Genomic DNA, 23,440 nt, shown 5'->3' on the forward strand with positions numbered 1-23,440 from the left:
AGGCCGAGGGAACTGGGCTGGTTTAGCCTGGAGAAGACAAGACTGAGGGGGGATTTAATAGCAACCTGAAGGGGGGTTCAAAAGAGGATGGAGGCGGGCTGTTCTCGGTGGGGGCAGAACAAGGAGCAACACAGTCTCCAACTGCAGCGAGGTACGCTGAGGTCCGAGATGAGGAAAAGCCCTCGCAGCAGGTGCTGGTTTTAGAGGCAGCCCGGGAGGATCCGCAGCTGCACGACTCCGGGTGGAGTCTCTTACTCACCTTCGGGAGCCACCTCCCGCCCGGGCGAAACCTCCGCGGCCGCCGCCCCGCCCCGCCCCGCCCCGCCCCGGCACGGAGCCGAGGCGCCTCCTCGGAACAGGTTTGGCCGCCGCCCGCTGACGCCGGGGAGCGCCCGCCCGCCCGGAAAAACTGGTCCCGGCAGGGGCGCGGGCCGCATTCCTGGCGGCGGCGGACGGCGCCTATAAAGCGGCGCGGCGCGCGGGGCCCGGCCACACGTCGGGGGCTCCCGGCTCCTGCCCGCGCCGCCAGGGGTTCGAGCCCGGCCCGGCCCGGCCCGGCCGTCGAGGAGGAGGAGGAGGAGGAGGAGGAGGAGGAGCAGCAGTAGCAGTAGCAGGAGCGGGCGCTCTCCGCCTCGCGGGTGCAGTGGTTCTTAACAGTTCAACAGTTCTTTAGGCTAATTGTGAAATGTTTAGGACCACTTGACCCGCGAGGCGCCGCCGGCGGATGCCCCGGCTCGGCTCGGCTCGGCTCGGCTCGTCGCGGGACCGGACCGGACTCGCCGGGGCTGGAGCGCCGCGTGGTGCCCGCGCCGGCGGGGCGGGGCGGGGCGGGCTGGTCCGCCCTCGCCGCTTCCCTCTTCCCTGCTGTCCTTTCTCGCGCTTCCCCCCGGGGTGCCTCGCACGCACGTGTCGGTGTCGGGGGTGTGCAGGCCTCTGCCCTGCCCTGGCCCTGCCGGCATGCGCACCTTCCAGCGCCTCCTTACCAGGCCCAGGCCTGGCGTCGAGACCTCGCCGGTGCCCAGGGACCTCGGCGGACACTTCGCCTCGGTTCAGGGGCGCCGCTGACAGCCTGGGGCGAAGCCGCCTGACATCGGAGCGGATGGGTGGCCCTGTCTCCTGAGACTTCAGCTCTAGGGTTTCTTGAGAGGCCGTGTCGGTGCCCAACAGCTTGATTTAATGCGAGGGCAATCCTTTCTGGGTTTTATTTTGTTTTATTTATTTATTTAAATTGCAAAGGTAAGTCTGGCATCTCTGCTCTCTCCTCCCCAGAAAAGAGTTGAGACTTCTGTCCACCACTGAACTAAACCAGAAGAGTGCACTTGTAACTTTGGTTACCATTTTTAAACCTGCGATGCTTTCTAGTTTGTAATATTAGGACTAAGGTGCTGTTTCGCTGGGGAAATATCACATTTGTTGCTGCTTTGCTTGCCACTGCTTTACAACTGTGCACCGAGTATACGAGGCTAACTGCTGCAGGTGTCTTTCCTGGGTCTCTTAAAGGCAACGGGACTGCTGAGTTGACTTCTGTGTGGCCAACTAGTCGCGTTGTGTTTTATTGGAGCGTTTTGGTGGGAGCTGGACTATCTGAACGGGCAAAACTGATCTGTAGAAGTGCTGCTCAGAGACAGCTTCCAGCAGTTGGTGTAAGTCACTCTGTTTGTAACTCAGAACAGGTTAGGCAAGGTTAATTAAGGCAAAGCGGGGTTTAATTTAGCTGGGAGTCGAGCTACGGTGTCTTCTAGCAGTGTTTCTCAAACTGTCAGGCCAGCTTCCTTGGGCAAGCTTTAACAAGCCCAGGGAAAATGGGAAAACAATTTTTGCATAGGATTTGGCAAAGACAACCCCACATTCATTAATGATGATTCCTCATTTGCCAAGACAAAAATTGAAATGCTCTAGCAAGAAAAAGATTGAGTCTGCCCTACTTTGGCATCTGATTCAGTGCCATTCTACCCAGGGTCTAATACATGGTACTCATTATTGCAGTCTCTGAGCACCTCCCAAATATTTAAAAAGAAATAACCATCTCATTCTGCACACACAAGTCTCATTAACTTGGGTGGGTGTTGTGAATGTTTAAGTACTGCAAGGCTGAACAGTGTGGAAATATACTTGCAAAATGCAGTGCGATCTTGAGTGGCTCAGCTGGTATAAATCAGTTGCCTTCTGTTAAGTTGAGTGGAGCTATACTGATTTGCATCAGCTGGGGCATGCCCCAAAGGTGGGCCTGCTCCTGCCATCCCTCTATATCCAAATTACCAGCTGACCCCAGCAGGAATATTGACTGGACAAAGGGGTTGGGACCTGTTTTCGTGAGAGTGCTTCCTCTTTACTCCAATTAAACAATATTAAGATTCAGGACCATGTAAATAGTGTTTTGTTTTGTTTTTTTACCTTCTATGCATGAGTGCAGAATGCTCTGAGAGAGGTTGAAAAGAACCCGCCTGATGGAAAAGACTGCGTTCTTGTGTAAAAGTCTTGGCGACAATAATGGAGCGAACTGGGTGACACAAAGCAAGAGGAAGCTGTTCTGTATTGTAAAACTAAAGGCGGGACAAACCTCTCCTGGTGACTTCTGTGACCCCGTGTTGCACTACAACCCTTCAGGTGGAATGAAGGAGGGCCACTGGATTACTGGAATGCTACTTCCCCATGTCATTTATAAGGTAGAGAAACATCTTGGGGCTAACCTTTGTTTTTCTTTTCTCAGACTGATTGAACCCCTGATGACAGGCTTGTCATTTTCATAAGCTGGCAACAAGCCACTTGGAGAAACAAACAGAAAAGCCTTAGCTATGCCATGAAAACTTCCTGGCAAGCAGCCCTTCCTTGTGAGAGACAGTCTGAGCAAAGTGAAAAACCCAAGGGGAAATGAACGCTACTACTTTCTGCCAAAACAAGTCAAATGTTGCCCCTCTGCTGTATAGTTTTCACCAGTAATATCAAATATTTGGGATGGAAGGGCAGAACTGAATCAAACCATGTAACCAAAATCTTGGCTGTTTGTATGACAACATCTGATGACCATTTCTCTGTTAAAATGAACAAGGGAGATTCTTAAAGGTTATGGATGGGGGTACAAGCACTAACGGATTAAGTCTTTCAGTTATCCTGGGCTCAAACTAAAGATGCATTTCTGTTGAAGAACGGAACGGAAAAAACATTCCTCGTCCTCCTCCTTTCTTTGTATGCTGCTTCCATGATTGGAATCTAACGTTTTCCATATACACAATAATGCATTGGCCGTGGTAGCCAAGTGATCAAGAGATCCAGCTGGAAACTCGACAAAGCACTTAGAGCAAATCCAAATCCAAGTAATGTTTGAAAAAGCAATCTGCTCTCCCTAGCACTTTCAACTGCTGAATGCCCCTCGGTGTTCATGGGGTGATCCAGGAGTTGGTGTAGTCTTGCTGTTACTTAATATGTCACTGAATACAAGACATCCTGGAAAGCATCATACTTAGGTTTTTGGCTAAGACATAGTCACACCTCTTCAAATCCATTGAAGTAGTAGTGTGAAAGCCATTTCGTTGTTGTTAGAGCTAATAAAAATCATTTTACTTCAAAGAATCTACAATCACAATTTTCAAAGGAGCCTGGGCTTGGCTTCTAAGTTCACAGCTGTAGTTCTGTTCACACAGTAATTTGCAGCCAGCGATAACAAGCCTTCATCATTTAACCACCCATTGGTGTCAGGAATTGGTAGGTCCAATCCTGTTTGGCTTTCTTCATCAATTGCCAGGGGAGCAGGATATAACTTACTTCTGGAAATCAAATACAGGAGGTAGTACTCATGCTCAGATACCCACCTGGTGTAAATTGGCATACCACTTAGAGTTTGCTATAGCTGAGTCGATTGACCTCAGTTGAGGATCTGCCCTAGCACTCTTTCTTGCTGCAAATGATTGTGAGTACAGACTTGTAGGTGCAAATGTGCTTAGGAAATGTACTTAAATGTTCTCACTATGTTTAATTTAAAATCCATGAGACTTGCTACTGACAAATAAAACTAGGGGCAGGCAAATCCTTTCTATGCTGTATACTGAGGGAATGACTGTGCTAATATGATCAATAACGACACAGATTCCCATTTGGCATCAGTTTATGTAGAAGCCTGTATTTTTAGACTTCATGAGTCTTGAGGCATGGACAGATATATAATCATGTCATTTCAAAACGGGCACTAACCACTTGGGAAAGTGCATCAGCTGGTTTATTATATTGGTTTGATCTGTCCACTTGTAGCCCATAGTAAGAGCTGTGTCACCACGGTAATTTGCACCTGAATGAAAACAGAGGGGAAACTGCTACAGTTTAGTTTCATGTCTTCTAGCTTATGAGTGGGCAGACTAAATGATTATACCAGCTGCAGCTGCATAGCGGTAAGCCTCTTTTCCTCCCTTATAAAGCAGAGTAGCTGTTTGCTCCATCAATAAGCATTTTAAAGGTGCTTAGGGTTTTCAGGCACTTGTGATTATGGCCACATTATGTGTGTAGGGGCCAGCGGTGAATCCAGGAGGGTGCAGTTGCACTCCCCCCCCCCCCCCCCTTTGATTCCTGTTCCACACAAAGTGTAAAACAAACTACCTAGCAGTGGCAGCAGCATTTCTATTCTGGCTGCAGTGAGGGAGTCACTTGACTTGGTTGCTCATTTTTATCTGCCTGATTCCTTCAAAATCTTTCATTCTGTAGCTGTTAATGAAGTGCTCTCCTTTTTTTAAAATGGTATTAATGTTCCAGTAACCAAGCTATCCTTTTTCTGCACTTCCAATACTTGTTAGCTGCTCCTGGTAATGTAGCTCCTATTTCACAGCCCTGCAGACTGTTTTTAACTCTAGCTGAAAACATTAATTCAGGTGTGGAAATAACTATCAGTGAAACATTGGAGGCATTGTCAAGATGTTCAAGATGGCTTAATTTTGTTCTATGAATTTGAAAGTGTATGCAGGTCTAAAGGAACAGCATCTTTTGATTACTTTTCCTTAGTTTGTTGTTTCTTAAATATATAATGTATGATAGCAAATTTAATGCACATTCCAATAGTTATATTTTGTTTTTGCTTCTATCTTCAACTAAGTAGTAGAGCTCTAGGCACATGGAATATTAGTAAAGCTTTTAGGTTCATTTTACTTGTATACCACAAAACATTTTTCTCTGTGATGATGCATCACACCATCTGCATCCCCCTTTTCAAAATCCTAGATCTGCCAATGATGCAGCATTCATTTTAAGGATTATGCAGCATTCATTTTAAGGATGATGCAAACCCATCCTATTATCTGTCCTGCTTTCTCTCATCCCTGCCTTATAACCCTTACTTTAATGTTCCTTCGGTCAGCCTGGCTTCACTTCATTTCTGTGGTCCCTCCTACCTGCTACCTGATCAGGACTAGTATTGATATCTGGGAACCTGTATTTTAACCCTGAAGTACTGGAAGCATGTTTTTATAATAGCAGATTGCAAATAATTAAAGTATTCCCATCCCATTTGCTCACTCCTCTTGTATCAAACTATTGGCTTCGTTTTAATGCAGGATATCAAAGTCTGGACCAGCAGTATCCCATCGCCTGTGTAATGTTGGATCATTTAATAGACAATCAAAACCTCCAAGTCAGTATATTCCACCTGAGACGAGACATTCTGACCATAGTGGCCACCTTTGCCCTTTGGGTTAAACATACATTGTTCTTCAAGTGCTAGATTTACTTGAATTACCTTTTTCTTCCTGCCAAGCAGCAAGAAGCAATTTTATGAACGTGGGGCACTAAAATTAGAAATAATAATTCAGTGACACTTTTACAGTAGCCACACACACACATTTTCTTTCCTCCTTCCTACCTAGTTTAACCTTCACAATATAAAGTAGCTGTAGAGTCTTTTTGATGTCAAGATGAAATAAATTTAAAATGATGCTTAGCTATTTCAGAGCTGGCCCTTTTTCCCTTTTCCCAGGTAAAATTCAAGGAACACTCCAACATTGTATACACTGGTGGAAGAGAAGAGAACAGAAAAATACTGACTTTGCTACAGCTATCTACATCTAGTCAAACAAGGCTCTTGCAATGGGCTTTGTATGCAGTGGGGAGGCATTGTAATGAGGATATAGCTGAACACTCGTTAACAATTATAAGCTATTGCAAATCACCCCTGTTCATTAGGCAGCATGTTCTGCTGGTGCTCCAGTCTGCACTGACTGGTGATTCATATATTTTAAAGCCAGAAGAGACTATTTATGATTATTTAATGCTGGTTGCTTGCACAACACAGCCCAGGGAATTGCACTTGGTGACTCCTCCACTGTGCTCAATTACTTGCGTTTGAACTAGAGCTTCCCTTTTTTTCAGACAGATGTTCAGTCTTGGCCTAAAGTCTTCATGTGTTGGAGTGGCAAGTGTTGGGTTTGCCATAATTGGGTTTGAAATGGTTTGCACCCAGCTGCCTTAGAGACCGTCTCTCCTAGAATGATACAACTGCTGAGAGTCTCACAGCTGAGATTCCCACGGGAGTTAGCAGACCTCTTATTTAAAAAAAGAGGGAGCAGTTGGCAGGGTAAACAATCTTCAAGCATAGTATTTACTCGCTACCTGGTGCAACAGAGTTTTGTTGGTCTTCAAATTGGGGTACAAACCTTGCCCATTCTCCCTGACTCTTTCAATAAGGCTTCTACACAGTGGAGGTTACTGATAATAGTAGATTGGGGGCTAATTCTAGTTTGAGGGGGCAATTGATGTTTTTGAAGATAAGGTTGGCTTTGAGAAGGACGGCAACATCTTTTATTATGTCTATTTGTATGTTCTGCATGTGTACAAGTCCCTGCAGTCCTGCATAAACTAATAAGTGTCTCAGCTCTAGCATTTGGGCATCTCCCTAACTTTGATCAGCATATACCTATAGAAGGAAGACACTTCTTCTAAAATGGCCTTGTACCCAGAAGAAGAGATCTATAAATATGAGAATGCATAATGAAGCATGTTTAGTGAGTTACATTTAACAAGCTATCACCATATTCAGTAAAGTTGTTCACTTTTTCTGTCCCTATTTTGTGTGTCTGAATTTTAAAAAGTTCACCCTAGTTTTCCCTTTATTCTCAACTCTGTAACAAGGATTTGGAGAAACAAGCTCATGTAACCCATTGATTATGCCACAATATGTTAATAATGTGTACCGACAAACACCTGAAGAGCCAAGCTACTCTTGCCAACATGTAGAAGCAGGCCTTTGTTCTCTGTCCTGAGTGGAGGCTCTTTTGAAATCCTTTTAAGGCATGTTCCGTATCTAATATATTCAAATAACAGGCAACAATTAATAATGGCGCTGTCACTAATAAACAATGGATTGAATCTTACCAACCAATGGCAGCAGCATCTACTAAGGGATTGATGCCCTTGAAATCTCCCATTGGTAGATTTGCCATTAATTTCATTGTGTGAAAGTCCAGACCCTAAACCTGCTTCATAAAGTTCCTAAATGGAGTGGCTCCTGCACCCTAAGGGAGCTTGCTTTCAAAGGCACAGAAATCAGTTCCTTACTCAGCGGTGATTGAAAGTCTTAACTCTCATAGGCACTTTTGACACACACACTCATTGAACCCTGAGTCTTCAAATCTAAATGTCTAAAGCTGGCTCCTAAACCCATTTTTAGCTATCTAATTACAGGTGGCCTATTTTTTGGAATTTCAGAACACTGAAAACTCCACTGAAGTGAACTTTGAAAGAAGTAGTTCATAGACATGCTTACAAATAGCTTTGGGGGCCTAACTTTAGGCACTTGGGCTTGGAAAATTCAGTCCAATCCAATAGCATCTTCATGTGTTAACTTTAGAAATCCCTAGGAGGATTTAATGTTCTGCATCTTCCCAGATTTATAAGTCAAAATAGTTTTAATACATTTGGGGAAAACATATTCCTTAGAATATTCTATCTCACTGGGTGCATTTATACATGCATTAAGGTGCTTTTCTTAATGCGCATTAAATTTAGCACCTCCATTGTGAGGTACTAAACAGCTACACATTAGGCTGCCTTAATGCGCAATAATGATTGCGCACATTTTTTACGTGATGATTTAATGCATGGTAAAATAAGCTACTGAGCATTAAAGCACACTTGTAGATACACTCACTATGTACTTTTCCCAACTTCTTGTTTGTTACTGGGCCCATAAATTCTTAGCAAATAAAAATTCAACATATAAGCACCATATTTTAAAATGCATCAAGGCTTCATTGATATGGGCACCTATTACTCACTCCTTGTCCAATAAACAGTCAACACACATCTGGCCTGGTGTGTACCTGAGCACTGACACAACTGCAATTTTAGATGCTAAATATTATAGTACTCAGTAAATTGTGTTTGCTTTGATACAGTTTTTATCCTACAAATGTTGCTCTAAGGAACCATAAAGAATTATTCTTCAGTGTTTATTGATCTATCAAAGCACTACAGAAAGAGTTTGTATGAGAATATTTATCTATGATGATGTTTTTCAGATGAAAGACAGGTAACTAATCTGGTTACAGATTGTTTCACACTCTGCAATTGAGTATCGCTAGGATTCCATCTGCAGATTAATCCCAGAGACTGTATGTAGCAAGATTACAATTGCAGGTTACAATATTACAATTGAAGGTTTTAAATAACACCTGCTGAGAAGTACTGTAAAACTAAATTAAAAAAGTGTATAATCTATCTTCCTTTAAGAGTTGACCTCATATCTTTGCTAGATGCCACAGAAAACATGCCTTATTCACACTGTTGGGTACTGTGATTTGACATTCAAGACAGAAGGATCAAAATGCTAAGTCTTAGGTAGTGACAGCAGTCAGTCATGCCAAGTGTTGATGTATGGGCTGACCCTAAATGGAGACAAGAAAGAACAGGGTGGCATAGTGGGTTAGGATGGACATGTTTGAAATTGTGCATTGGTTTTTGGACCATGGACATATCCAATAGAGCATCACCCAGAGGAAGGATGCTCCCACTTAGAAACCCTGGTGTTCTGTCCTGTGTTATGCTTTCTTTGTCCCCCCTGCCCCCTTCTCTGTTTCTCTCCCTAGTCACTGTCTTTGCAATGTTTCCTCTTTTCTTCTAGGTATCTTCTTCCCTGTTGCAGCTCTGAAATCCCTCTTGAGGGCTTCACTTGCATCCTTAATCCATCACAATGGCCAAGGTGAATACTCATTGATTTTGCAAGAGCAAGTCATGTTTAAGTAACATAATCTTTCATGACAAGGTGATGGGCACTGTAGATGAAAGGAGAGCAGTAGATGTAATATACCTGAGTGTTAGTAAAGCTTTCAATGGTTTCTCATGACATAAGTTAGCTAAGGAAGTATGGTCTGGAAGAAACTCCTATAAGGTGAGTACATAACTGGTTGGAAAATTGTTCTCTAAAGAGTAGTCATCAGTGTCTTAATATCTAACTGGGAGGGGGATTCCCAAGGGGTCCAGCCTGGACACGATTCAGTATCCTCTCAATGACTTGGAGGATGGAATTGAGTGCACACTTAGTAAATTTCAGGTGACACTATGCTGGGTGGAGTAGCAGACACTTCTGAAGACAAGATTAATATTCAAAATTACCTTGATACTTTGGAGAAATTATCTAAAATAAATCAGATGCATTACTTTGCACTTTATTCTTACTGAATTTCAACTGGGATAGAGCAATCACATGGACAAATACAGAGACTGACTAGTTAGGTTGCAGCACTGCAGAAGAGAGTTAGTAGTTAAAGCAGAATATGAGTCAGCAATGTCATATTGCTGGGGAAAAAAAGCAAATGGCACCCTGGGGTGTATTGACTAACAGGAATATCATGTGCAGGTCATGCAAAATGCTTCTTTCATTCTGTGCAGCACTGATGGGACCTCACTTGGAGTGCTATGTCCAGTTTTGGTCACCTCACTTCAAATTAAAAGAAGTAGACAGTTTAGAAATAGTCCAGAGTAGAGGAACAAAAAATTATTAGGAGTTAAGAAATCATGATTTACCAGAAAGGGTTGGAAGAACTGGACTTATTTGGTCTGGAAAAGAGAAGACTAAGGGAATTGATAAATCTTCAAATACAAAAAAAGGTTGTGTTACAAAGAAGATGGTAAACAGCTGCTCTCTCAGTGTCCACAGAGGACAGTACAAGAAACATGGGCTTAAATTGCAAGAGAAAACTTTTCTAACTCTGAGGGTGGTTAAATATAGAAAGGTATTTTCTGAGAGGTTGCGAGATATGTCATTGGGGAGGGGTTAAATGCAGGTTGGGCAAATGTTTGTTAGAGGTGGTTTAGAAAGGGGGGTTCCTCTACTGAAGTCCCTTGCAGCCCTTTTTCCTTTGGGGACTAAGATGATCAGCAGTGAAATAGTCTTTAGAGTTAAGGTGTCACTCAGAGCAACAAGAGAGGGTGGAGGAGACCAGCTATTGTCTGCACAGTGAAGAAGATGTCATTGTATTTGTTCATGTGCAATTCATGTTTGAATGGCTAGAAACTTACTATTATCTTGAACGAAAGCTGAAATGCTGCAGAGCTGGAATGTGTCACACAGGTCACAATAACACATCCCATGAGCCAGTTCTGACAAGCAGGCTAGGGGCTGGCACTTCTTATTTAAATTCTTAGACTTCTCTGCATTAGCTACCCTCAGATGATATGAGACCCATATGCAGAAAGACAAGAATGCAGTGAGCCAGGCTATTTTTAGTCATATTGGGTCAAAAGGAAGTGGAGAGCTAGTGGGCCTTCCAGTTTAAGTACCAGCTCTTTAGTCTCAGTGGCATGGTCTGCCAGAAACTCCCTTGGCTGTTTATGTCAGCAGCTTCCTTTATGTATTTGCTTCTTTACCAGTGATCCTATGGCCCATTTATGTCCTTTATGAAGTTCAGATGTACTACAGTCCTTGTACTTGGCTTTTCTCTCAGGTTGCTAAAACAGGGCCCAGCAGGCCCTGGTTCAGCAGGTCATCCTTTTTCTTCAGAAGGAAGAGGAGCATGTATGAGGAGGGGCTGCTAACCTTCAGTGCAAAAAGTGGGTAGTAGGGAAAAGAGAATTTATCGCTACTGATGCCACTGGAAAAGGACCTGGAAAAGGCTTTGAAAACCTACTTCGTAAAGCACAAGAGACAGAAATAAAAAATCACCCAGTGAATGGAAAACAGCTTGTCTGTGACTGTTCTTGCCTTTGTTTATTTTTATTGTTTGTGCTTCATTGGGACATTTAGAAAATCCTGAAATTTCAGGAGCACAGAGTAGGATTAAGTGATGTCACATATTCCTGAAAAGATCTTTTTGCCCATTAAGTTGCGGGCGCATAGGTGACTTTTCTTTTAGTGCCTTGTCCCCTACAGGCTTTGGTTTTTAAATATGCTTTTGCAGCAGTAAAATAAGATAGTGATAGTTTCCAGGATCGTTATTGACTGCGCAGCGCCATCTGCTGGCAAGTGGGAGAGGGCTACGTGGCCGCCTGGAGCGCAAAGGGAACGGGAGCAGAGCTGTCAGAGCCCGGGACGGCCCGGTGGATGTTGTTCCCTGCCCAGTTGCGGGTTGCGATTGAAGGTTCCCGACTGCGGGTGTCAATGTTAACAGTGTTGCTTTGAAAAAAATAAGATCCCAACTTTCTGCATCTACCTGCGGGTCAAAGCCACGGAGGAAGAACGTCTTACTCTGGAAAGCTCCTCGGACTCTATCTCAACTGCATAGTTGGTGCAATAAAAGGGGCCAGCCTAAGAAATCCTTGCCTCACATAACTGTCGCACCACCCCGGCTGCGACATCGCGGTGACACACACTACTGTCTCCCTCTGGGCATCCTTGTGGCCTCGCCGGCTTCTTTCACTTGTTCAAAAAGGTGAGGACCGGCTCCCTCTCTGGTCTCTCGGCACGCAGCAGAGCCGGGCTGGGCGGGATGGTGCGGTTCAGCAGTGAATGGAGGCAGCGGGATGGCTCTGGGCCGCACTGAGCGACTGCGACACGAGCGCGTTCAGCTGCGGGAGGACAATGTGCCAAAGCCTCAGGCAGGGTCACGGCTCCGAGAGCTGCGGGAGAGTCCTTCCCCGGGAGGGCTCCGCGGGGCTGGCCGCCGTGTCTTTTGCGGTGTAACCCTGATGGGGAAAAGGCCGGTCCAAGCCCTGTGCCCTTCGGCTGCCCCGCCGAGACTCTGAGCGCTCCCGTGAACGTGCGGCTGCTCCAGCTGCCTCCTGCTGCGGAGCCCTGTCCCGAGATACGGGAGCGACACGAGACCCGGGCTGGCGGACGGCAGTGGCCGCTTTCTCCAAGCCCTGGCGGCTGGGCAGGGCCAGGCCACCGCGGGCCGGGCGGAGCTGCGGGGTGAGGCGGCCGCGTTTTGCCCTGGGCGGGAGACGCGGGGCCGGGCGGACGCCGGCTCGGGCCTGGCAGGTCGCTGCTCCCCGCGGGCGGGAGGGCGGCGCTGTCCGCGGTGCTGAACGCGCCCGTGCCCCCGCGAGCAGCCCGCACGGGGACCCGCACGGGCTCGGGGCTGCGGGACCCCCGCGCTGGGGCTCTCTGGGGAGGCCTCGCCCCTCCGAGCAGGGCGGGGGGCAGACACTGAGTCCTAGCAAAGCCCAGAGCCGGGAGAGTCTTGGACGGAGTCGCCCTCGGGCCGGGAGAAGACTAGAAACGGGCTGTGACCGGAGCAGCGCCGTGCCTCCCCTTCCCCACCCCTCTTCGGGGCAGCTTGGCCTGGGGGGGGGGGGTAGGGGGAGGGAAGAGGCCTGCAGACAAGCGAGCGGGGCTTGGAGTAGCAGGACAAGGGCCACCCGGCATGAAACCGCGGCTGGCTGGTTGCCCCCAGTCTCCCTTGATGACTTGCAAATGAGACGGGGAATTTAAAAGCTCCGCCACTGAGCACCGGCCCCCCCGGACACGGCCGGCTGCGCGCAGGATAGCCGGCAAGTGGCCTTCAAGAGGCGGCCTCGGGCTTCCCTCCCCGCCCTCCAGCCGCTGCTTCAGGGGCAGCTCCGGGGCCGGGCGCTCCGCCACTTCCCCGCTTGCAAGCGCAGGCAAGGAGGGCCGGGGAGGTGGCCTCAGGTCGCTTCTTCCCGCAGTTTCTCACCCCTGAGCCACCCCGGGACACCAGGATCCCCGGTTCCAGGGGGACCGACCGCACACCGGGATTCAGCCCCTCCCCGGGCATGTCCTGCAAGGAGGAAGGGGAGGGGAGGCACCGGCCACATCTGCAAGAGGGAAAGGGCGGATCAGACTCCGGAAGCAGAGACACGCACTGGAGGGAGCTCAAGGGGTCTGTAACCGCCCCCCGCTCTAAGCCAGGGTTAAATGTAACTAGAAATGCCCCCCCCCCCCCGAAATGTCCGATGCCCCCCAGAAACCTCACCTGAGCACATATCCTTTAGGGGTCTGCTTTGTCTTTTCTGAGGCAGCTGTGATTTTTGATAGCAGGGATTTCTCCCCTCTGGAGGCCAGGATGAAATCTAGCACAGTGAGCTTCTTCGGGGGACCCTCCCAAAGGACTCAGCTCTGCGCCCAGGAGAGCGTTGCCACTGGTTGCAATAGGAGGTAAATCCAGCCCCAAGTCATTATTAGTAACCTTCCTGCCCTCTTTGCAGTCCTACATTTCCCTCTTACACACAACCCAGTCATGACCCTTTAAGGTCTCACTCACAGGAGTCTGCAGTTTGTAACTTTAACTTAAGAGTGAAAGGTGTTGTTTAAAGTTATTCTACGTGTCTGCTGGGTTGCCTCTTCCTGTGTCTTCTTCTCCTCTGTTAGGTTTATTTTAGGTGCCTGTCAGGGTGGGCTCTGGGGGAGATGGGAGGACACATGCATTGAGAAGCTGGACTCCAGCACACCCAAGAAGGCAGAGGGTCACATGAAGAGCCCTACTCACACAGACACAGAGCACTTGCTTCCTGATGGAAAACACAGAAGGCGCAGGTGGCCTCTGAATCCTGGGGTTTGCTCTGGGGGAACGTGAGCATCATGTAGCGTGGGTCTTCATTACATCTCCCTCCAGTCCAACCTTTCTATATGGTCTGATCCCAATGTCCTGCACAGGCCTCTGCCTCTGGGGTTGGTCTTGCCAGCTCTTGTGGAGTGCCTTGTGGTGCTACAGGGCATCTCAGATGATCCATAGTTGGCTTCTCCTGACAAATGCATTGGTGGGTTGCATAGAGGCCCCAGGATTTCAGGAGAAAGTGGGGTGGGTGTTTTTAGCTCTAGGAAGGGAACATGACAGTCCCGGATGCAGTGCTGATGGCTTTTTTATCCTCCCCTTTCAGTTTCCCCCAAGCTGAACTTGGGTCAACCATGTTTTAAAAACTGCCGAAGCCTCACTTGTTTGTCCTGACAGTGGCCTATTTCTTTTTAATCCAGTACAGGATATACAGGACAAGCTAAAAAAGCAGGCCCAATATGCTGTACAGGCTTCTTGACTTTTTCCCTCATTCTAGGAAAACTGCAGTGGTTTATTATTAAGCCAACATTTCTCCGGGGTGGGAACCAGCCCTTTCTAGAATCCAGCCCCTGAGCACACGGTGCAGTTCACTGATGGGGAGACAGCTGAGACATTACACCCTGGATCAATATCTCTTGCTCCATTACGCGGTGTCTATACATTATATAGATGTTTGCGGCTGGGCACTCATGTTGGAGGGTGTACATATGATTGGAGGGAGGGAGATTAAAATATTGGAGGATAATCTGCTCTCTCCAAACAGATGTTGGGTGGGCCGTGAGTCATTAGTAATACTGCCCTCTCTCACTGAGGGGCAGGAGCCGTGGTGATGACACTATCGGAGCACTGAATATTGAGCTCATCTTCGATTATTTCTAGGCTCACTCACTCAAGTCCCATTCAGTGAGCGCCCTCCTAAAGGACTGGCAGTTTCCAGCCTGCTCCACTTCAGACTCTAGCTCTTTAAAGAGCTCCTAATGCATTGTGTTTTCCTAACTGCCTTTTATTTAACTATGCATGAGCTGTTTTGTGTTCCCGGTGTCTAGGGGTATTTCGGTTCGGTTCCCCGCCCCGTTTCTTCCTGTCCGTGCTCCCCCATGCTTTGATGTCCTTGGGAATATTACACCAGTCAGATCAAACGCTGCTGTTAGCACCTCGCGCGGCGCCGGCTGCAGGAGAAGGGACGATTCATTTCTAAAACTCCGCTTGAGCTTCCCCGCTCCCTGCAAACTTGCGCAGGAAAGACGCAGAGCAAGTGTATGAACTTTAAAGCGAGCCCTATTACCACGTCCTTCAAAGGGCTGAGCGTGTCAGGTATAATGCCCAAGAAAAATGTTATGTCTAACAAAATGCTTATATTTTCCTGTGCTATTAATGAGGAGCTCGCCCTGGGCTATTTCCCCATCTCAGAGGGCAGCAGATGCGGGAAGTCCTCGGGGATCAGATCTTTGAAATTTCATCAGCATTCATGGGTGACCTAGCCTTTTCAAGCACAATGATAGACATGATAAATCATCTTTACAACGAATTCTAATTATCCTTTATGTGGCCTGGGTGCCTCTTGAAAAGCAGAAATCTAACACTTTTCCTTATTGCTTTCAGCTTTCTGTGTGGGTGTCCGAAGGGGCTTGTCTTCCTCCTCTGCCTCTGCCTCTGCGGATTGCCTCGCATCGCATTAGCCCCGCGCTGGTGAACGTGCGGGACCCGCGCTCTTCCATGACGTGATGGGATTGCCTGGACTCAAGGAAATTTAACCTCCCCCCCCCCCCCCGCACCCCCCATGAAATTCCGGGCCACGGTGTGAGATAGGATTAGAAGTATATCATTATAGCAATTAATACTATAATGCCTCCATGATTAGTGTGCTACATTGAATTTCATGGATTTTTGCTCACTGTTGCCTAGATTTCCCTTGGGTCCTCTAGACCAAACCATTGTATTCTTAGTAAATTAAATGTGAAATCGCAGCAATATACTTAATAAATCCGCTATAACCTCTATAGCATATTAATACATACATCCCGCAGAACCCTGCTAGCAGAAACCCGCGCCCAGCCAACGCGATCCGAGAGGCAGAGGCTTCTTCTTCCTCTCTCTGAGGTCCACCGCCGAGTGGCCGGGGACGTTTCCCGGGTGGGATGTGCTGCCCAGGGCTGCCGAGGTCCCCAAGGAACGCGTGTTCCCTTTCCAAGGGGGGTGAGGAGGACAGACGGCGCTTTTCCCGCTCCAGCCTTCGTCCAGCGGCCAGGCTGGGATCACAGAGCCCCGAGGCTGCCGCCGGAGTCCAGCCACCCTCCCACCGCCGGATCGCGGGTCCAGACTGGTGCCCGGGACACCCTTCCAGCCGGGCTGCGGGGTGGTTCCCGCTGCGGTTCTGGCGGGAGGAGGGCAAGAGGCCCAGCTCAAAGGGGATGAAGGTGTGGCGGGCTGCCCAGGGGTGAGAGAGGGGCGTGCACCTGGGGAGGGGACCAAGGGAGGGCCGGACCCCATTGCAGTCACTCTCACTGACCCCAGTGCGGTCCCGCTGGGGGAGAACAGGTCTGGCAGTAAAGAGGGTCTGGCAATCCCAGCCCTAACTACCCGCCACCTGTCTGGTTTTAGACCCTCTTCAGTCTCCAGCTTGCTTAGATGCAAGCCGCTTGAGGGCAGAGCCAGCTCTGGGTGCACCGCGCCCAGCACAGGGGCCCCGGAAGTCCCGGCGGCTGCAGCTCTGCACAGGCTGCTTCTCCGGAAGGATCCGTGTGTTTGATGCTGGAGCTTGGGCAGGTGCTTCTCTTGTGCCCCCTGCTCCCGCTCGCCTTCCCACGAGCAGCTCCTCCGCCTTCCCCGTCCTTCCTGGACTAGTAGGGGGAGGGGGCACCTGGAGCCGCAAGCATGGAGAAGTAGCGGCGGGGCTGGCCCGGGACCTCCAACCGCTGACGAACAGGCATCGTCCCCATCCAAGCAGCAGGGAGTGGCAGGGGGAGGGAGCCTGGTGATGCAGGGGAGGAAGCGGGGAAGGGCGGGTGCAGGGGGGAGCACGGGTGCAGGGGGAGGCCGAGGACCAAATGTGAGCTGGTCGTGCCCCCCGAGGGGAGAACCGCCCACCGCCCGCTTTGCCCCGGGCCGCAGTGCCCCCGGGAGCCGAGAGCATGGGGACGCCCCGTGATGTCCCCTGGACCCCGCTGTGCCGGGGCGCTCGGGGCGCGCCCGCTCCCAGCTCCCGCCTTTCGGGCCACCCCGGTGCTGCGGGGAGCTCAGCCCCGGCGAGCCGGGCGCCTGCCCGCTGGGCATCGCCCCCACAGGGGGGGAACGTGCCCCCTCCCCACCTCCGCAGCCCCGGAGGGCAAGGCGTTGCCGGGCGGCAGGGGCAGGGGCAGGGGCAGGGACAGGGGCATGGGCAGGAGCAGGGGAGAGGCGCTGCCTGCTCCGCTCCTGCCGCACTCGTCCGAGCCGAGGCGGGCGCGGGGGCCGCGCGGCTGCGGGGTTGGGGGCGCTGCGGGCCGGGGGCGGAGGACCCGGGCGAAGGACTTGTTGGGGGGAGCCTCGAGACAGGGGTCGAGGCGCGGAGCAGACCCCGCCCGCGAGCCCCTGGCCCCGCCGCTGCCCGCGCTGTGCCCGCCCGTCCCCGGCTGCGGGCTGATGTCACGGCGGCGGCGAGCCCCGGCGGGATTGGCTTGAGCGCGGCTGGCGGCGGCGGCGGGGAGCGGGGCTGCCTCCCCCCCCCGCTCGCAGCTCCTCATCCCTCCCCTCCCCTGCAGCAATTAGCACCACTTTTAGCCGGCTCCAGCTCCGGCTCCGGCTCCGGCGGCCGTGCCCAGCAGAGCCCGCGCTGCCTCCCTCCCGCCACATGCGGGAGCCTCGCGCCCAACTGCGCTCCTCTGCCGCCGCGCAGCGGGGCCCTGCGGGGGCCGCCCGGCGCCTGAGCTCCGACGGGGCGGCCGCGCTTGCGGCCATGTCTCGGGGGGAGGCTGCAGGCGGGCGGTGAGAGCCTGGTCCCCGCACGCCGGCAGCGAGCGCCCGCGGCCGGGCCAGCCCCTGGGCCCTGCCCGCGCACGCTCCCCCTTCCCCCGCGCATGGGGGAGGCGGGCGGAGGCGCGCGGGGGCTCCGCCTGGCAGGTGCCTCCCCAGAGCCCGGCCGCGTGCGGGTGGCAGCGCGGGGCTGCCCGCGGCTCCAGCCCTGACGGGACGGGCCGGGACGGGCCGGGGCTGCCGGCTCCCTCGCCCCCGCTCCCCACCGCTGCTCCGCTCCCCGCCGCCCCCCGGCCATGGCTTCCCGGCAGGCGGCCGAGCCCGGCGGCGCCCCGCGGAAGCCCCCCGGCAGCCTGCTGGAGCTGGGCGCGCTCTGCCTCGACTCCGACATCATCTTCGGCTTCACCAGCCATCTCCTGCGCAGGAAGGGCAAGGTGAGGCGGGCGGGAGGCGGGCGGGGCTGGGGCACGGCGGCTTGCCCCGGGGTCCATCCCTCCTTCCGTCCCTCCCGGCGGGGAGCTCCGCACCCCCGCTCCGGAGCAGCCCGGGCCAGGAGGACGCGGGTCGGCTCTGCCCCCCCGTCGGCTGGCGGCTTCCCCGGGCGGAGGGGGCGCCCCGGGGACGCGGGGCACAGGCGGGCGGTTCCCCCCGCCTCGAGCCGGGGCTGGGTGCGCGGGGGCAGCGCGGGCGGTGCCGGGCGCGGCCCCGGAGCGGGGAGAAAGGGGCTGCCCGCCTGCCGGGCGCTCCCGGGGGATGCTCTGCCCCGCGTCCGGGCGCGGGCAGCGCGGGGCTGGGCGCTGCGGGGAGCGGCGGGCGGCAGGTGGCGCTCGTGTCACAGGGACCGGGGCGCTGCCCGCACCCGAGCCGGCCGGCGCTGCGGCTCCCCCGCGGGGCAGAGCCGGGGGCCGTCGGGGGGCAGAGCCGGGGGGCGACCCGTGCCCCCGCCCGGCCCCTTCCGCCCGCTCCCGGGGCCGGGACCCGCGCGGCGGCGGCGGCGGCGGGGGCAGCCAGGGAGCCCCGAGGGCAGCTCCACCCGCGGGGTGGGCCGGCCGGGCCGGGGCTCCCCGCGGCCGCCCGGGGCCAGGCCTGCCCCCCTCCCCCCGCCAGTGCCCACGGGGCTGGAGCCAAGCGCGGCCAAACCGCGCGTCAAGCTCACGCCTCCTCCCCTGCCTCCTCCCCTGCCCTCCCCTCCCCTCCCGCCGCCAACAAACTTCCAGCCCAACTTGGCGCCCGGCACAACATGGGAGGCGGCGGCAGCATCACGTAGCTGCGAGCGGCCGCGGCCCGGGGACCCCGACGAGCCCGGCTCGCCGCGCCGCCGCCGCCCCATGCGCAGCCCGGCTTAGCCGCAGCCGGCTCCAGCCCCGCGGTCGCGGTCGCGGTCGGGGCGGCCCCCCCGGAGCCATGCTCTCGGCTGCGGGCAGCCCCGGCGGGACGGGCTGCGAGAGCCGGCCGGCAAGTCGGTGCCTCGCGGGCTGCGGGGCCGCTGCCCGCCCTGAGCCCGCTGTGTCCCCGCAGGTGGCGGAGGGAAGCCCCGGCCGGCAGCCGCCGCCGCCGCTCTCGCTGGAGCTCTCCCCCCGCAAGAGGCTGCCGCCGGCCGCCGACGAGGAGCGCTGCGCCAGCCGCCCGCCGCCGGAGGGAGCCGGCGCCGCCAGCCTGGCCGAGCCGGGGCAGTCGGAGCGAGCGGGCCGCGGAGGCTGGTGCCGGACCTGCCAGGCGAAGCTGGCCGAGCTCAAGAGGCAAGCGGCGAAGCTGGCCGGCCCCGCCAGCCCCCTGCCGGTGAGTCCGCCCCGCCGCGCCCTCTCCGGCCCGGGGCCCCCTTCTGCTGTGCCACAAGGAGCCGGGTCTTTTCCCACCCCCCGGGGCACGCACCCAGCTCCTTGATCGCCAGGCAAAGAGCCACTTCAGCCGTGGGAGCCGGCCCGGAGGCTGCAGTGCGGTGCGGGGATCAAAGCCCACGCGGGTTTTCCGCCCCTTTGCTGCCCGCTGCAGAAGCGGGTGCGAGCGGCCCGCGGCGCTGAGCCCCAGTGACAGGTCTGCGCTTCCCGGGAGTCTCTCGTGGTTACTACACGAGGGCCAACAAGTGTCAGCCGCGCTCCCCTGCGGAGACTTAAGCTGGGATATTCCGGGGGCGCCTGCGTATTTCATCCGAGGCGCTTGGGTGAAACTTTGTGAAGGATGCTTTCCCTGGACTTTAAAGGGCCGGATGCTTGAACGCCCCTGCTTGATGGGCTGAGCCCTCTGCTTCATCCCGCAAGGGCAAGCCTTAGTCGCATCATATTCACATGGGCTTATACCTCGTGCTAGACAATAACCCGTGAGCAGTAACGAAGGAGTGCAATGCATGAGCACTCGGGAGCTTTCAGCTACCACGTGCGCTGCTTGCTGCAGAGTTTCCCCTCTCCGTGCAGGGTGTATTTCATGCACGTTCAGGATCCCTCTCTGTGATCCCAGCGTGTGTAGTGTCTATGGGAAGTCAGGTGCAAAGTCCCGGCACTCAGGGCTAGACACGTTAACAGATTACATAGATTAAATCATCCGACAGAAGTAGAACAGAGGATCCAGGGGTTCTGTTTTAAGGCGCCCAAATGTGTTACACTTAGCATAAAGTTTGGAAGTAACATTGTTTTCCAAACAATGCTTATCTGGATGCTCGTAAGAATAGGGGGGTCTGCAGAGGAAGCCAAACCCTCTTGACCTTCATTTTCATTCAAAGAGTTCCTGTATGATCTACAGAATTCCCATTGAATCTAAATATAGTTTTGTTGGAGGTGCATTGTATTGCAGTGTCAGAAGGCGAGGCTAAGATTTTAACATTTTCAGCCTGATCCAAATCCTTTTGAAATCAATAGGAGTCTTTCCATTGACTTCAGTGAGCTTTGGATCAAGTCCTATTTCTTTAGTGTAAAATGGCATGTACTTTATCTCAGCTGAAGGTGGAACTATTGGACCTCCTGTTGTCTGGCTCTGCATGAGCAGTGAACAGCAGTTTAATTTCCTATTGCAAGGTGTACCGCTTTGCCAGCAGCATACAAAACCTGAATCCTGATTCTTAACTGACTCCAGGCCTTGATTGGGAGAAAGTAGGGTCCTTTCTGAAGATGAATGATAAATGGATCTTTGTCATAGAGAAGAAATACATATGCTGGAAAGTCGGTGGGCCTTGGCCAGGTGTTCAGGTGAGGAGACCTATCTCCAAAGGCCTGTTTGTGTGGTCTCATTTGTGTACATCTCAGGGAGCCTCTCTGATAAGCACTTGATGATGGGTAAATTAATCCCCTTTCGTTAGGGTTTCAAAGCATGCCAGGAAAAGCAATAACTTATTAGTTGACAAACTTGTTCCAAGAGGAATAGATTCAAAGTGGCTAATTTGTTGAGTAGCATATGCTAATCTCCAAAGAGCCAAAACTTGTACAGTCATAGAGTTTAGGATATTTTTAACCGAAAGCCTGTGTGTTCAAAGGTCCATGATACTTACAGATTAAATGTAAGATCAGAAAGCAGCCTTTAGTTGTAAGCAACTCCCCAGGACAGAAGACAGGATAACTAGCTGTATTCTTTGGTGCCTTCAAAGTGCCCTTGTGTGCACTAAGTTAAGAGAAGATAACAGTGGTTGTGAGCTCAGATTCTCAGCCGGCGTAAATCGGCTTTGCTGTGAAAGCAGTGGAGCTATGTTGATTTACAGCAGCTGAGGATCTGACAGCAGTCTGTTGGCAGGTCAAGCGTTATGTGCTGTTTGTGCAAGAAAGGCAGCTTGTATTTTGCTTTCTGGTTTAATTACATAACAAGACATTTGAAAAAAAAAAGGCAGCTTGTCTCCATAAGAGTTACAAGGCCCTACACTGAAAGTCAAGACAGTTTCTTAGTATGTGTTCTCAGGTTGGCTAGGAAGAGTAAACACAAGAACGCTGCTGCTTTGAATGTGCTGTACATTCAAAGGGGTTGTGTCCTTTGCCATCATCATTAAGGGATCTTTCAGCAGGGGTTCAGAAAGGTCTCTAGACTATACCTGATTCAGAAGCTCTTTGGGAAGGTGGGTGGGTGCTTCAAAGATGAAAGAAGGCCTGGCTTCCTGTTCTTTTTCATTACTGATGAAAGAGGGAAGTTGCAGTCTCTTTTGTGAGAGAGCTGATAAATGATAAATCTTGAATTGGAGTAAAAAGTTAAAATGTTATTTGCTTTTCAAAGATTTGTTTTTTTCTGTAACCTGTGCTAAAGGAAAATAGAAACATAACTGATTTAAGCGCTATTGTCCGTTCAGTTAAAATAGAAGGTTGTAATGCTAGTGTAATATGAATGAGCTAGTAAAATAGGTTTGTTGTGTATATCTTTCTAAAGTCAACTGAATATATGTGGACAACTGCTGATAAATTTACAAGTATTTATAACAGTGGGTCTGGATTTTAAAATTGCAAAGCCAGGAACTTAAAACCTCCAGATTTACATTACTCTACACTATCAATTCCCTTCTTTTGTTGTTGTTTGGTTGGTTGTTGTCATACTGACACCTGACAATGAATCCACATGGAGTTTCAGTCATTTTGGAGTGAAGTCAAACAGGGTTTAATCTAGTAATATCCCAGATTAACATTCCAGTATTGCAATCTCAGCATCAGTTTACAGGGCTGGATGTAGGACTTGTATTTAAAGAAAAGGATCTTGGTTTATCTCTAATTAAAAGTTTTGTATTTGTCTTGCAAACTAAGTGCCTCAGGGGATTGGTAATGGGATATGGAGTTTTTTACCTCTAGGGTTCTGGTTTGAATTGAGACCAGGTTGTTAGTGCCTGAAAGTTGTTACTATTTGACAGCTGTTTGGTGATCCATGTGAAATGAGTTGGTGGTCTCTGTCTGGTTCCCAGTTGGCAGATATCCTTGTTACAAAACCACCACAACAATTAGCACTAATTGGCATCATTGTTGGCAGTTTCACAAGAGAGGCCAAGACTGAATGGGCATGTAGATTGAAATAATAATAATAATAATGCTTAGCACTTAAGATCTTCACAGCACTTGACAAATGTTAATTAATTCGGTCTTGTGAGGTAAGCAAGCACAAACATCCCACCATTTCTAAAAACAGGAAAAAAGGTTAAAGCTGGCCTTTGGTGTATTGGAAAGGATGTATCCTTTCAGTTATATGACTGTAGTGTCAAAACAGAGTATTGCTATACAGGTGCTTTACACTGGAGTAGCTAATCCTATATGGGAAGGGGAATAAGCTATCCTGGTATAAAGAACCTGTATATGAATATAATGGTATATACTGGTACAACAATTTTGGGACCCCCCCCCCAAAAAAAACAACCCCAAAAAACAAAACCAACCCCAAACAAACAAAAAACCAACCCTACATCCTAAGCCAAATGATTACAGCAATATGAAAGCAGTATGACAAGGCCTAAGGAAGGTCAGTTCCACAGGAAGTACCATTTTTAGAGATAGAATTAAATTGGAAAGTTTCTATTTCCAGATTTGAGCTCAGATATTTATCTGATTCCATATACCATGATACATTAAATGTTGTCTGTTCCATTTATTTTACATCTATTACCAAGGTATGCAGGT

General features: G+C 51.3%; 1 protein-coding gene and 2 long non-coding RNA genes across 4 annotated transcripts in view; all 3 read left to right on the forward strand.

Moving 5' to 3' along the window:
- The first annotated feature begins 745 nt into the window (after window positions 1-745).
- On the forward strand, window positions 746-11,149 carry LOC109281253 (uncharacterized). The gene is made up of 3 exons (XR_009460301.1): window positions 746-3,907; window positions 9,095-9,172; window positions 10,973-11,149. It is a non-coding gene; the product is annotated as an uncharacterized LOC109281253 (long non-coding RNA).
- A 2,244-nt stretch (window positions 11,150-13,393) lies between these two features.
- LOC132248438 (uncharacterized) lies at window positions 13,394-15,933 on the forward strand. Its single transcript, XR_009459633.1, has 2 exons — window positions 13,394-13,525; window positions 15,525-15,933. It is a non-coding gene; the product is annotated as an uncharacterized LOC132248438 (long non-coding RNA).
- Window positions 15,934-17,721: 1,788 nt separating this feature from the next.
- Window positions 17,722-23,440, forward strand: part of KIF26A (kinesin family member 26A) — a 142,075-nt gene continuing 136,356 nt past the window's right edge. The window contains exons 1-2 of one of the 2 annotated variants that reach the window (XM_059723278.1): window positions 17,722-18,307; window positions 19,392-19,652. In XM_059723278.1, coding sequence (XP_059579261.1) covers window positions 18,170-18,307; window positions 19,392-19,652 — 399 coding nt within the window. In that variant the 5' untranslated portion in view covers window positions 17,722-18,169. The remainder of the gene's footprint in view (window positions 18,308-19,391; window positions 19,653-23,440) is intronic. The other variant, XM_059723279.1, reaches the window with a different exon arrangement.

Source organism: Alligator mississippiensis, chromosome 2 (assembly GCF_030867095.1).
Source record: "Alligator mississippiensis isolate rAllMis1 chromosome 2, rAllMis1, whole genome shotgun sequence".
Lineage (NCBI taxonomy): Eukaryota > Metazoa > Chordata > Crocodylia > Alligatoridae > Alligator > Alligator mississippiensis.